Source organism: Lonchura striata, chromosome 18, assembly GCF_046129695.1.
Source record: "Lonchura striata isolate bLonStr1 chromosome 18, bLonStr1.mat, whole genome shotgun sequence".
NCBI classification, from domain to species: domain Eukaryota; kingdom Metazoa; phylum Chordata; class Aves; order Passeriformes; family Estrildidae; genus Lonchura; species Lonchura striata.
In genome coordinates this window covers 10,761,616-10,775,252 of record NC_134620.1, presented here as the reverse complement: position 1 = coordinate 10,775,252, position 13,637 = coordinate 10,761,616, and the positions used below count along the sequence as shown (strand labels likewise).

At 56.6% G+C, this 13,637-nt stretch overlaps 1 protein-coding gene across 1 annotated transcript in view; it reads left to right on the top strand.

Annotated features, from left to right (window-relative positions):
• Window positions 1–13,637, top strand: part of MYO18B (myosin XVIIIB) — a 59,302-nt gene that overhangs the window by 20,811 nt on the left and 24,854 nt on the right. The window contains exons 22-34 of the mRNA XM_021544591.3: window positions 1,505–1,570; window positions 3,389–3,517; window positions 3,752–3,895; window positions 5,020–5,109; window positions 6,298–6,417; window positions 6,525–6,633; window positions 7,135–7,259; window positions 8,622–8,776; window positions 9,451–9,574; window positions 10,134–10,328; window positions 10,411–10,521; window positions 11,164–11,268; window positions 13,319–13,465. Coding sequence (XP_021400266.1) covers window positions 1,505–1,570; window positions 3,389–3,517; window positions 3,752–3,895; window positions 5,020–5,109; window positions 6,298–6,417; window positions 6,525–6,633; window positions 7,135–7,259; window positions 8,622–8,776; window positions 9,451–9,574; window positions 10,134–10,328; window positions 10,411–10,521; window positions 11,164–11,268; window positions 13,319–13,465 — 1,620 coding nt within the window. The remainder of the gene's footprint in view (window positions 1–1,504; window positions 1,571–3,388; window positions 3,518–3,751; window positions 3,896–5,019; window positions 5,110–6,297; window positions 6,418–6,524; window positions 6,634–7,134; window positions 7,260–8,621; window positions 8,777–9,450; window positions 9,575–10,133; window positions 10,329–10,410; window positions 10,522–11,163; window positions 11,269–13,318; window positions 13,466–13,637) is intronic.

The following is a 13,637-nucleotide window of genomic DNA, read 5'->3' as shown; positions in this document are numbered from 1 at the left end:
CCAGTCCCTCTCCCTGGCTCCCCAAAAAACCTGGGACTGAGGAAAAGCCAGGCAACATTCCCAGGGACCCAAGAGAGCAGGGACTGTGGAATCTTCTGGGCTCCTCACCTAACCTCACCTCACCCCGTGATGCTGAAAGCCAAAAGAGCTCAGGAAGGAATCTGGACGTTTGCCAGTTTTATTTGTTTCCGAGTAAATTTGTAGCAAAACCAGCGCAAAGCCATGCCTGGAATAAGGCTATGGATGAGCCCCAAAGAGCTGAGAGGAGCTGAATTAAAGCTGGGCACATGCTGTGTTGTGCAAACTGCAGCCAGCATGTGCAAAGGCAGTTAAGTCCTCGGGATTTAATAAGACAAGTCTGACAATTGGGAAAGGTCAATATTGCTATGAAATGCTGTCAGAGGCAGAGGGTGACTTGTCAGCAGCGTGTAAGCAGGGGATTTGGAAAATCCCATCCTCCCCAGAGCTTGCTGCCACTGTCAGCTGGGAAATGCTTCCTGGGACGTGGCATTAACCTGGCTGCTGGAGCAGGAGAGAGCTTTGTCAGCTGTGAGGGGACAGGGCAGCGAGAGCTGGCCCTGTGCTTGTGCTGGGATGGGATGGGACTGTCCTGCACAGCCTTACACCAGTGCCAGTCCCAGCAGTGCCACCAGAACAGGCACAGCACTGGTGCTTCCTGGCAGGGTGTTTCAGGCTCTGTGATCCATATCCTCATTCCCTGCTGTGCTCCATCCCCTCCTTGCACGGCTACTGGTGAGGCCAGGGCTGCAATCCTGCTGCTCCTGGGGCCAATGTGGAATATTCCTCCTGTGGGTTTGTCCTTTGGGGAGGAGATGAGATGGTGTTGTGTGGAGTGAGGTATTAGCAGAGGATTTTTGTTACAATTTCTGTAGCCCTGGGGCTTTCAAACCACCCATCCATCCAGAGAGATGGGTGGTGATGCTGCTGTTGTGCTCATGTTCTGGTCCAAAGCTTGGAGTAATTGAGTTCAGGCTTCTCCTTGGGATAATCTCCCACTCAAATCCTCCAGGAGCTCTGGAATCTTTCAGGAGTTCTCCCCTGAGCCCTGTGCTGTGCTGTGGGCTCAGGGGACAGCTCAGCCCTTCCCCCTGTTTTTGGCTCCATGGGATGAGCTGATGGAGAGGTGGGCAGGAGGGGAGCACTGAGTGCTGTTGGATGGTGTTGGGACAGGCGCTGTCCCCCGTGTCACCTCCTGCCCCTGCACCAAGGCTCTGCCAGAGCAGGGATGGCAGCAAAAGGGGACAAATCCTGCCTGCAGCTGCAGACCTCTACTCCCCATCCTGCTGAAAACCTCGAGGGAGGAAAGTCCTTGCACTGGGATTTGGGATGGGGCTTTGGCAAGGGGAGGAGGAGAGGAGGGCAGAGCTGGATGAACCTCACTGAGTGCCCATGGGGACTGGGGGTCTCTGCACCCCATCTCAGCAGCTCACAGCAGGGTGTGGGTGTTTCCTGAGCAGTGCCATGATGTGCCCCTTCTCTGCAGGCTATCGAGGAGCTGTTCCAGGCGCTGGATCTGGAGAAGAAGAGTGTTGCCATAGGACGCACCCAGGTACCATGACTGTGCCCTGCTTCCCTGTTGCTCTGTGTGGGCACAGCCCCATTCCAGGCTCCCCAGCAGCCCCAAGTTCCCCAAACTGGGGACAAAAGCTCTCCTCCACTGCTGCATGTGGCACCATGTGGGCTGGGAAACTGAGACTCGCTAAATATCAGACCAAAAGCCTCCTAATTCTCATCTGAAAGCAGTACCCATGGTAAATCCTGTACCTAATTACCAAAATCCAGCCAGCCCCTGGTGGTATTTAAGTTCCTAATTACCACTGATGTCTCCTGGGAGTGAAGGGGACTTGGGCAACTCGTGGGTTTGCTGCAGAGCAGGAACTGTCACAGCAACCACATTTGAACTTCAATGTGAAGGTTTGAAAGAAAAATTAATTTCATGTGCGTGCTTGCCTTCAGCTCAGGAGTTTGTGAAGAAAGAATTCATGGAATGGTTCTGTGGAGGAAAATGACTTTCTTTTATCCTGCACTGTGCAGTTTGTAATTATCTCCTCTCTGGAACCCTCGCTCTTAATCAATAGCACGGTGGCAGCCCCGGTCACATTTTGTTAGGGACGAGTTCGCTTTGCCGTCGCTTTGAGCATTGATTTTGTACCAGCTGTGAAGCTTTCAGGGCTGGGGAGTTAATTCAGACATTAATGAGGCAATCGAATGGGTGGTGGAGCAATCGTGGTATCAGCTCGGGAGAGCCACTTTCCACGGGACTGTGCTTTGATTCAATTTGGCACGGCTAAAATGCAGCGCTCTCAGCACAGCCCCGGCCTCGCCCGTGTCACTCAGGGGTTATTAAAGCTGGGCCATGCAAATGGCTGGGAGCTCCTGATCCTGGACTCCAAGAGCTTCTCCCAGTAATGACCCAGAGACACCTGAGACACTCAGAGATCGATACCGGCCTGGGTCTGATGGCATCAGCAAATCTGAGTAATTTCTGAGGCGGTTCTGACCAGTTCAGAGAAAGAAAACCATCTGGGTTTTTTGGGTTTTGCTATTGTAACACATCACTGCTGTTCCCTGTGTGCATCTGTGTGTCACTGGTCAGAACCCACTGCCAGTGGAGGTATCCATCCATCCATCCATCCATCCATCCATCCATCCATCCATCCATAAACCATCCATCATCCATCCATCCATCCATCCATCCATCCATCCATTCATCATCCATCCACCCATCATCCATCCATCCATCCATCCATCCATCCATCCATCATCCATCCATCCATCCATCCATCCATCCATCCATCCATCCATCATCCATCCACCCATCATCCATCCATCCATTCATCATCCATCCATCCATCCATAAACCATCCATCCATCCATCCATTCATCATCCATCCACCCATCATCCATCCATCCATCCATCCATCCATCCATTCATCATCCATCCACCCATCATCCATCCATCCATCCATCCATTCATCATCCATCCATCCATCCATCATCCATCCACCCATCATCCATCCATCCATCCATCCATCATCCATCCACCCATCATCCATCCATCCATCCATCCATCCATCCATCCATCCATCCATAAACCATCCATAAACCATCCATCCATCCATCCATCCATTCATCATCCATCCATCCCATCCCATCCCATCCCATCCCATCCCATCCCATCCCATCCCATCCCATCCCATCCCATCCCATCCCATCCCATCCCATCCCATCCCATCCCCACAGAGAAGGGAATGGGCAGCACCCCACAGGAAAGGTTCTGAGGAATTTCACCTCGCCTCTGTCAGGGAGGAGGGAGAGCTCTCAGCCCCGACCTGGGGTGTGTAATTAACCTGTTCCTTGCTGCCAGGTGTTCCTGAAGCCGGGGGTCATCTCCAGGCTGGAGAAGCAGCGGGACAAGCTGATAGCCCAGAAGATGACTCTGCTCCAGGCTGCATGCAAGGGCTTCCTCAGCCGCCAGAAATTCAAGAGATTGAAGGTACCCATCCTGTGGCCTGGGGACACCTGAGCCCACCCAGGTCACTGCTGCTGGCCCACAGCACCCAAACGTCTCTTTTGTGCTCCTTTGAAGCTTTTCCCTGCAGCCATGAGATGCTGTGCTGCCATCCCTCAGCTCCTCTGCCACCTTTCCCTCTCCAGCCTGGTGTCCCAGCCTGGTCCTTCCTGGCAGTCCTGGCTGGGTGTGAGGGTCACTGCTGCTGTGTCCCCACAGATCCAGCGCCTGGCCATCCGCTGCATCCAGAAGAACCTGCTGGTGTTCCAGGCAGTCAGGCACTGGCCCTGGTGGCAGCTGCTGGGCCACGTGCGGCCCCTGCTCAGCGTTAACCTCGCCGAGGAGCAGCTCCGAGCTAAGGAAGTGAGTGCCAAGGGCTGGGGTGGGATGGGTGGGACAGGACACGCTGCTTTAGGGGCTCTGCCTGGTGGGTCGGTCAAGTTGGAAGTCACTTCTGCCCAGGCAAAGATGTTTTTCCTACCATCTAGGAGTTGCCATCTGTTCTTAGCCCAGTGCCACACGTTCTGCAGAGCTGTGGAGGGAGAAGTGACTCCTGCTTAGAGGGACAGCAGCAAACACACCGTGTCCCCGCAGTCAAACCCCACCCCAGGGCTCCCCCACTGCCCTCCTCGTGCCCTCTGCAAGCTCCAGGGGCTGTGTCCCCTGAGCCAAACCCCTGGGGATGGGCTGGTCAGCCAGTGGAGTGCTGGAGGATGAGCATTCAAACACCCCTGTGACAGAGGAGACTCCCCTCTGCACTGTCCCCAGTGCTGTGCTGGCACCCACCTGTGTTGCCCAGGGTGATGGGAGATGCTGATGGACATTTTTTGTCCCAGGAAAGGCTCCTTTCACCCTCTGCAGCCTCTGAGACCTGTGCTAAATTCCTGTCTTCCCTGGAGTCCCACTCCTCCTCTTGCCTTAGTGAGGTTTTTAACAAGGTGTTTTCAGGCTGGCTCAGATGAAATAAAAGCTGCCTAAGCCTCTGTTTTTGTCTCCAAACCCACCTGGGATCCATCAGACCCCATCATCTGTTAACCTCTGTTTTTATCACGGCTCTGCACGTTCTGCTCCTGCTCAGTGCTGGACATCAAAGCAGGACAAGGCTGCATGGAGCTTTTTCTGCTGCCTGGGAAGGAATCACAGCCAACACCGTGCCTTTGCACCGTGCTCTGATACCTGCCAGGGCCTTGGGACACTCCCTGGGCATGATCCAGGCCCCTGGCTGTTCATCCCAGGCTTTTGAGGTTTGCTGCTCTCTCATAAAACATGCTCCACACACACCAAAGCTGACATTCCCTCCAATGGAATTCATGTCAGGAGCTGTAGTCCCGGCAATTTGCAGTGAGCAGCCTTCAAAGTTGCCTGGTAAATTTTATTAATAAGGCAGCTGTGTCTCTTCCACTTATTTTGAACAGAAAACAAGGTTTTCATAAATAAACCGAGGATGCTGGAACTCTCTCTGTGTGTTTTTTTCCAATCTTCCCTAGGAGGAGCTGGCGGCGCTGAGAAAGAAGCTGGAAAAATCCGAGCAGGCATGCAGCGAGCTCAGACAGACTACAGAGAGTCTGGAGAGCAAGGTACAGCCCCAAGAACCTCTGGTACAGACCCCAAAACATTGGATACAGACCCCAAAACCTGTGCCACAGCCCTGTCTGGCAAGGCTGGGAAAGGAGCTGATGGGGATGAACAGGAGCAGCAGTTCCAGCAGAGCAGGAGGAGCCATGGGCAGGGACAGCTGCCAGGGATGGAGCTCTGGACAGGATTCTGGACAGGCTGCAGTGTCCAGCTGCAGAATTCCAGGCTGGCATCACTCCAGGCTGCCCAGAGAAGCTGTTGTTGCCCCATCCTTGAAAGTATCCAAGGCCAGCTTGGATGGGGCTGAGAGCAACCTGGGCTAGTGGAAGGTGTCCCTGCCTATGGGGTGGAACTGGATGAGCTTTAAGGTCATTTCCAACCCAAACCATTCTGGGATTCCACTGGCTGCTGGGCCTCTGTGGATTCTGCTCTCGGATGCGCAGCTCCTTGTGATTGTGCCTGGGATTTTGCCAAGCATCAAGAGGAGAAGGATCTCCCAAGGTTTCTATAAATACCCTGGGTTTTCCCAGCTCCTTTGGTTGCAGGAGGGCTGAGCTGGGTCTAGGCTGCAGCTCTGCCTAATGGAGCCAACAGCCCCCAAGGCCAGGACCCTCCTCATCACTGGGAAAGGGGGTTAAGATGGTTTAGTTTGAGCTCTTTGGGAATGCTGAACAGGAAAACTGCCTCAGGGCAGACCTAGGAAAGCACCAGGGAGAGAAATCCTGTGGGATTTTCTTACTGGGTTAAGCTTGTGGGACTCCCTAAGGAGCTTGTGCCTGCACAATGTGAGGTGCCTTAAAATGCTGTCAGGAGAGGAGTGTTGGAATGCTGGGTTTTCCAGCTGTGGCTCTGCAGCCCCTCGCTGGACTGGCTGAGGAGGGAGGGCCAAGCGCCCGTCTGCTCTGCAGAAAATGGAATTGATTTTCTGGATTAATAGTTCTCCCCTTCTGCTCCTGGTTTCAAAGGAAATTTAATGCAACAAAGCAGGACAATGGAGAGCTGTGAGGAGCCCTGCAGTGCAGGCAGCGTGGCACAGGCAGCTGCCAGGCAGGAGCCCGGGCTCCCACTGGTGACACTGCTCAGCGCTGCTCAGCACTCCTGAGACCAGGCAGAGCTGCCAGGACTCTGCAAGGCTGTGGCATGGCAGAACCCCCCCCAGCCATGCCCAGACTGACCCTCTGCTCCCCCAGATCATCGACCTGACCACGGAGCTGTCGGATGAGCGCTACAAGGGCGATGTCACCTGCCAGGCCCTGGACGGGGAGCGGGCGGAGCGGCTGCGGGGCACCCGCGAGCTGCAGGAGCTGCAGGTACCTGAGCCCTGAGCCTCTGTGACAGTGGCCATGCCATCCCCCTGGCACAGCCCTCCCGAGTGCCCCAGAGCAGGGTAGAGCTGCTCCCTTCCTCCCTTCCCCAGAGCAAACACGACCAAGTGCAGAAGAAGCTGGAGTCGGTGGAGAAGCAGCTGGAAGAGGCCCAGCAGCTGGTGCAGCTGCGTGAGATGAAGATCAGCGGCTCTGGAGGAGGTAGGGATGTCCCTCCAGAGGCAGTGCCTGCTCTGGGCATCCAGCCTGACCTGTGGGGACACAGGGAAGAGGGCAGAGGTTTGTTCCCCCAAGTCAGTGGCACTCTCCAGCCCCTGGATCCTCCAGAGCGTTCTGTCACCCTGCATTGCCCATCCACTGGGGGCTGGCAGTGACAGCTCGGTGACACAGCTCTGGCTGTGGCATGGGGCTGGTGGTGCTGTGCCCCAGGGTGCTGCTGGCACTGCTGGGGTGGGGTGGGATGGGATGGGATGGGATGGGATGGGATGGGATGGGATGGGATGGGATGGGATGGGATGGGCACACATTCTGTGCCCAAGGCAGGACACATGTTCTATGAGAGTGGGGCAGCCCTGGGCACACAGAGCAGAGCTGTTCCCTGTAAGCTCTGTGCTGCATCCCCTCCCCTGCCCCCAGCAGGGCCACAGGGGCTGGTCAGGCCCCAGCACCCACCGTGCACCCCCGGGTGTCTCTCGTTGGCAGAGGACGAGTGGCAGGTGAGGTTTGACTGTGCCCAGACCGAGATCGTTTTCCTGCGCAAGCGGCTGGCACAGCTGGAGGAGCGGCTGGAGGCAGAGCTGGGCACCAGGACAGGGCTCGAGCAAAAGGCAAGTGCTGCCAGCCCAGGAGGGGACAGGGACACACAAGGGCTGTTCCTCTCCCTGCTCTCAGGAGCTTTGCAGGGCTGAGGCTCAGCATTGCATCTGCTTCTTGTTGCTGCTCCCACTGACCAGGGAAAATTGGATATTTGCTACTGGTTTGAGCCTCAGAAATAGCAAAATTCCACCTTGGTCAAGTGTGAGCGTGGGCAGAGGGTGGGGAGCTGTGGGCAGGGGGTTTTCAGTGGTGGGTCTAGGTGCTGCTCTGGCTCTAGGAGCTGCACAGGGCTGTGCCCATCTGTCACACAAAGAGCTGGCAGCTCCTGAGCTCTGCCCTGAGGAGGGAAAAAGCCAACGTGCTTCCCTGAGCAGTGCCTGGGAGCCAGGTCACTTCCCATAAGGATAAAACAAAGAAATGAAGATTTCTCATGGTACATTAAATAGTAATAAGAAAGAAGCTGAGTCTTAGGAGCTTGGGTAAAGCGGAGCAGCCCATTTGCTCTCCGTTAGTTTGGAATTACAGGCTTCATTAATGCAAGATTTTGCTTATTTAAAGTCATTCCTTAACGACTTCATTCCCTGGCGTGGGAGAGCTCTGCGTGTCTGTCCCAAGCACCACGGGAGTCCTTGGGGATTCCAGCCCTGACGCTGCTTTTTGCAGAGAGATGGGACCAGGCACGGCCCCGGGGCAGCGCTGCTGACTCAGCAGGAGGGGCTGGGATGCTGCAGGCACTCGGAGGGTGCCTGGAGCTGGAGGGGACACCGGCTGTCCTGTGTAGTGAAAAACCTCTGGGTGAACCTGGGGAGTGAAGTGAGGCCGAGTCCTGGTGGGGATTTTATCCAGGGGGTGCGTGCTGTGGGGTCAGTGGGGTTCCTCCACTGTGGGGTGTGTGGGGTCCAAGGCTCCTTCCTCTGAATGGGGTGTGTGTGCTTTGGGGTCCCTCCTCTGTGAATTGAGTGTGCCATGGAGTCTATGGGGTTCCTCCTGCATGGGGTCCATGTGTCTCTCTGACAGTGGGGTCTGTGTCCATGTTTTGTGGGGTCTGTGGGGTCTGTGTCCTCTTCTGTGGGGTCTGTGAGGTCCGTGCCCATGTTCTGCAGGGTCTGTGGGGTCTGTGTCCTCTTCTGTGGGGTCCGTGAGGTCTGTGTCCATGTTCTGTAGGGTTTGTGAGGTCCGTGCCCATGTTCTGCAGGGTCTGTGGTGTCTGTGTCCATGTTCTGTGGGGTCTGTAGTGTCTGTGCCCATGTTCTGCGGGGTCCGTGGTGTCCGTGTCCTCTTCTGCGGGGTCCGTGGGGTCCGTGTCCATGCTCTGCGGGGTCCGTGGTGTCCGTGTGTCCCCCCCTGGGTGCCACAGCCCCGTGCCCCCGCAGCTGGGCGAGGCGCAGGCGGCGTGCCGGGCGGCGCGGGACGGGGCGCAGCGGCTGCGGCGGCGGTGCCAGCGCCTGGCCTGCGAGCTGGAGGACGCCCGGGTGCTGGCTGAGAACCAGCAGAGCCGCAGCCACGAGCTGGAGAAGAGGCAGAAGAAGTAAGGCTGGCGTGGAGCATGGGGAGGGCTGGGGGTGCTGGAGCAGGAGCCAGGGAATGGGGAGGGTCGGGGTGGGTGAGGAGCTGCTGCAAGGGTGGAGCTGTTTCCATCAGTTTTAGCTGCTGGGAGTTATTTTTCCATCCCACTGCTGTGTGACTGGCACGTGGTCTGATCCCAGACTGGTTTGGCTTGGAAGGGGCCTTAAAGCTTATCCAGTTCCATCCCTTGCCATGGAGGGGGAATATCCTCCTTCCACTAGCCCAGATTGCTCCAAGCCCCAGAAATATCCTCCTTCCACTAGCCCAGTCTCAAGATACATCAGGGAAGGTTTAGGTTGGATATTAGGAAAAAAATTTTCACTGAAAGAATAATAAAATACTGGAATTGCCTTCCTAGGGAGGTGGTGGAATCACCATCTCTGGATATGTTTAAAAAAAGACTGGACTTGGCACTTGGTGCTATAGTCTAGTTGTGGTGTTAGGGCACAGGTTGGACTTGATGATCTCAGAGGTCTCTTCCAACCTCATTATTCTGTGATTCTGTGATTGCTCCAAGCCCTGGGAATATCCTCCTTCCACTAGCCCAGGCTGCTCCAAGCCCCAGGAATATCCTCCTCCCACTAGCCCAGGCTGCTCCAAGCCCCATCCAGCCTGACCTTGCTGTGCTCCCTCCAGGTTTGACCTGCAGTTAGCCCAGGCCCTGGGGCAGTCTGCCTTCGAGAAGAGCCTCCGTGAAAAGCTGTCCCAGGAGAACACCAGCATCCGCTGGGAGATGGGCAAGCTGCAGCAGAGCCTGGAGGTAAGAGGAGACCCCACTTTGCTGTTTTGGGACAGCACTCATTACCTCTGCAATTAGAGCAGAGGCAATCAGGAAACTTGATTCCAATTTCTCTCAGCACAGTTCAGTGGGTTTAAATAACTTTCCCCTTCCAGAAGGGGTGTTGCTACGATGAGTGGTCCCCATCCCACAATTCAGCTAATCAGGGCCACCACCATTTTCACTGGGGTCACTTGTGCTCTTCCTCACATGCCTACCCCCAGCCCCACCTTGGGGAAGGTGCTGCTCTGTGCCCTGTGGGATGCTGCTGCACCAAAAATGCCACCGTGCTGGCAGGGGCATGGCTGTTGGGGTGGGGGTAACCCCCAAGGCTGCTGCCAGCACCCTCAGGCAGCTGGGGCTGCAGGAAACCCACGGGGAGCACCCTGGGGAGTGGGAAGGTGAGGTCAGGATCAAGAGGGAAAAGGTGGGGATGCCCTGCCCAACCCCTGCTGCTGCTCCGGGGGGTTGGGATGATGCCTTTGGGAAAGCTCTGGGGGTGTGGTGTGAGTGTCTGGGCTCTGAGCCCCGCTCTGCCCAGCACAAGGAGGCCGAGGTGGCCAGGCTGGAGCAGCAGGTGGCCGTGCTGGCCAGCCGAGTGCAGGAGCTCAGCACCCCCGGGGCCACGGACACGGTGCCTGCGCTCAAGAAGAAGCTCTGGGAGCTGGAGGGCAGCGCTGCCGAGCAGAAGAAGGAGCTGGAGAGGCAAACGGCTGCCGTGGATCACCTGGAGCAGGTAACGTGGGGCTGGGGGGCTGGGGTGTCTGTCCCACCATCCTCGTCCCCTCGGGGTTGTGCATCATCTCCAGGTGTTTCAGGCCCACGAGAGGCTGGAGCTGGAGATCGAGAGGATGAAGCAGATCCACCAGAAGGAGCTGGAGGACAAGGATGAGGAGCTGGAGGACATGCAGAAGTCCTGCCAGAAGAGGGTAGGTCCTCGCTCGGTGAGTTTGATGCTGGGTGCTCCCCAAACCTCTCCATGTCCCCTGGAAAGGCTCCTTTTGTCTGTGTTCCCAGGGAAGTGTTGGGGTGCTGATTTCCCAGCATCACCTGGCATGAGCCCCAGTCACAGCCTGGGGGTGCAGATCAGGCTTTGGGTCAGGGGTGAGCCCCTGCCACGCTGGAGAAGCTGTTGGGGACATGTGTGAGAGCCACACGTGGTGCAGCACATGGACCCGCTGCTCCCAGTAACACCAGAGCCAACCCCAGGGTATCATGTTTGGGGATGATTTACAGAAAATAGCCTTTCTCCAGGGCCATGAGGTCGGTGGGTGCAAACAGGAATTCCAGAGCTGCAGGGGCATGTCTGGGTGTGCTTCAAACAGCCCATCCTGTCCCCAGTGTCCTGCAAGTCCCTGGAGCGCTTCCTCTCCTCCTCACTGGCACTGCCGGGGGTAGGAGGTGCTCCAGGGGACATGGCTCATTCCTGGTCCCCAGGGCTGGCTGCAGAGACCTTGGTGCACTCCCTCTCCTGGGGAATGCCAAACCCCCACCGTGGCAGTGGCTGTGCCCTGCTGGCACCTTGAGGGGTGGCCGGGCACTGAGCGTGGTTGGGTTTTCCTCCCACGCAGCTCCGGCAGCTGGAGATGCAGCTGGAGCAGGAGCACGAGCAGAAGCAGATGGTGCTGCACGAGAAGCAGGACCTGGAGGGGCTCATTGGCACCTTGTGTGAGCAGGTAAGGGGGCAGTGCCCTCCCAGGGGCTGCTTCGTGGGCCATGCCCTGCCCTAAAAACAGGATGGGATAAACAGGAGCAGCTGGAGCAGCAGCCTGGTGCTGGTGCACGTGCAGCTGCTCGTGGTGCTCTGCTCCTCCTCCCTCCCAAATGCCACATACCCACAGCAGGCACTGGGATCTGAGGTGTTGGGACTGCAGGGATCACACAGGAGCTGCATGGTCCCACTAAGGACCCGCAGAGGGGAATTGTTCCCTTTTGTATGGGAGAATTAATCCAAGCAGGAAAAGGTGTCTGCTTTTCCCTGGTGCTTCATGAGAGTCAAACAAGCACTGGAGTGCATCCAAGTGCCTCGAAAAGCAGTTTATCCAATCCTGCTCGTTGCAGAGGAATTATATCCCAAGCACATTTGGTGAACAAATCATTTTCCCCTCTCTGCTGAGTCTGTGGCAGCAACTGGAAAAAAGCACACCCAGTTCTGCTCCCGTTCAGTCAGCAGGTGAGGGGCTGGACTCAGCCTCCTTGAGCATCCCTTGGCATCACCTGGAGGCCATCCCAGAGCTCTGGGGGCTGAGAGAGGTCCCACCTGGCCCTTTGCCCAGGGCTGAGGATGGCACCAGCTCAGTGTCACTGTCTCCGTGGTGCTGCACTCCAGGACTCCCCAGAGCTCAGCCCGCAGGATCTGCCACATGTCCCCCTGCCTCCTGCCCACCCCCACCCTGCCTGCCCCAGTGCCACTCACCCTGGCACAGAAACCAAGCCCTGTGTCCTCTGGCTGTTGGCACAAGCCGGATTTCACCATTTCACCAGCCCTGGCAGTCCTGTGGGTTCATCAAACGGGATGAATCTGGGATCTTTGCAGCACTGGAACGGGGGGAGTATTTCAGGCAGACACAAAATGTTCTGATGAGGCTTATCCAGCACAACCCTCCTGCTCCTGGCTTAGAAAATGTTTAGGGAACTGTCACAATAAATAATGCTGTATCAAAGCAGGGGATTATCACAGCAGTCCAACATGATCTGCTTGTTCGGTGGAGGGGAGCTGAGATGGAGGGGGACAGGAGGAACGGCCACTTCTCCCTCCAGGACAGTCCCCAGGTGTTGTCCTGGCAGCCCCCAGCCCCCCACGGGCAGTCCTGGTGTAAGGGAAGGGGAGATGAGGCCGTGTAGGTGGGATTGCTGTGAGACACAACCACAGCTTGGCAGCAGCTACTAAATCAAATCCTGGCTTTGTCACTTAAAACTCCTGGGCTGCAGTGGTGGGAGGGGGCAGCTGGTTCCAGCCGTGGCACCAAATTTATCCCCTGTGGTTGTGGCCAGACCCTGAGCAACAGGAAAATGATGTGAGCAGTGTCCAGGATCCAGCTGGAGGGATGGCAGGGGGGCAGCAGTGGTGGTGCTGCAAACACCCTCTGGCTTGCAGAGGACAGTTCATTAAAAAATGGGAAGAAAACAGCCAACCCAGGAAACTAATTAAGGAAATGGAGATGCCAATGATTTCTTGTTCCAGCAAATTCCAGCCAGCTCTAAACCAGGCTACAAGGTCAAATCCACACAGTTGATTTCAGCCAGCGAATGGAAAATAGGAGAAGGAAGGGGTTTGAAACAAGAGCCGTGGAAAACAACCTAAATGGAAAATGTTCTTATACCTCAGTTACGCTGAAATCAAGCACTGAAACCATGTCCTTGTTTATTTGGTGGCTTTCTAATTCCTTTATCCCTGTAACCATGGTTGCTCTCTCCCTCTCTCTGGAGGGGAGGGTAGAGGGTGGGTTTTTTAAGGTACTCCATGTGGCTGTGTGGCCAGGCTGTCCCTTTGGGAGGGAGGATGTGACTCGTGGAGACCAGGGGTGGGCAAATGTTTAAATGTTTTCAGAGGAACAATATGGAACAACTTGGAGTTGCTCAAGGAGCATCGTAGCACTCAATGCTTTGGCGTAGTTGACCAAAACATCCCTAAAGTGAGTGGTGAACGCCTTGGGGTGCGGCAGAAAAGCCTGACGGAGGTTCTGGGGGGCAGCAGGGCTCTGACACCCCCTGTCCCCTCCGCAGATCGGCCACCGCGACTTCGACGTGGAGAAGCGGCTGCGGCGGGACCTGCGGAGGAGCCGAGCCCTGCTGGCCGATGTTCAGCTGGTGCTGGCGGCCCCGGCAGAGCCCGGGGGCAGCGGCCAGGAGCTGCAGCAGCTGCGCAAGCAGGTGGGGAGGGAGCGGGGGCGGCGGGGAGATGCGGGGAGATGATGCGGGGAGATGATGCGGGGAGATGATGCGGGGAGCGCGCCCGGCTCCCCCGGCTTGACTGAGCGCTGACGCGCCGCCAGAGTCTCCTTGGGAAAGGAGCGCTTCCCTGTAATTAAGCCAACGCTGGTGA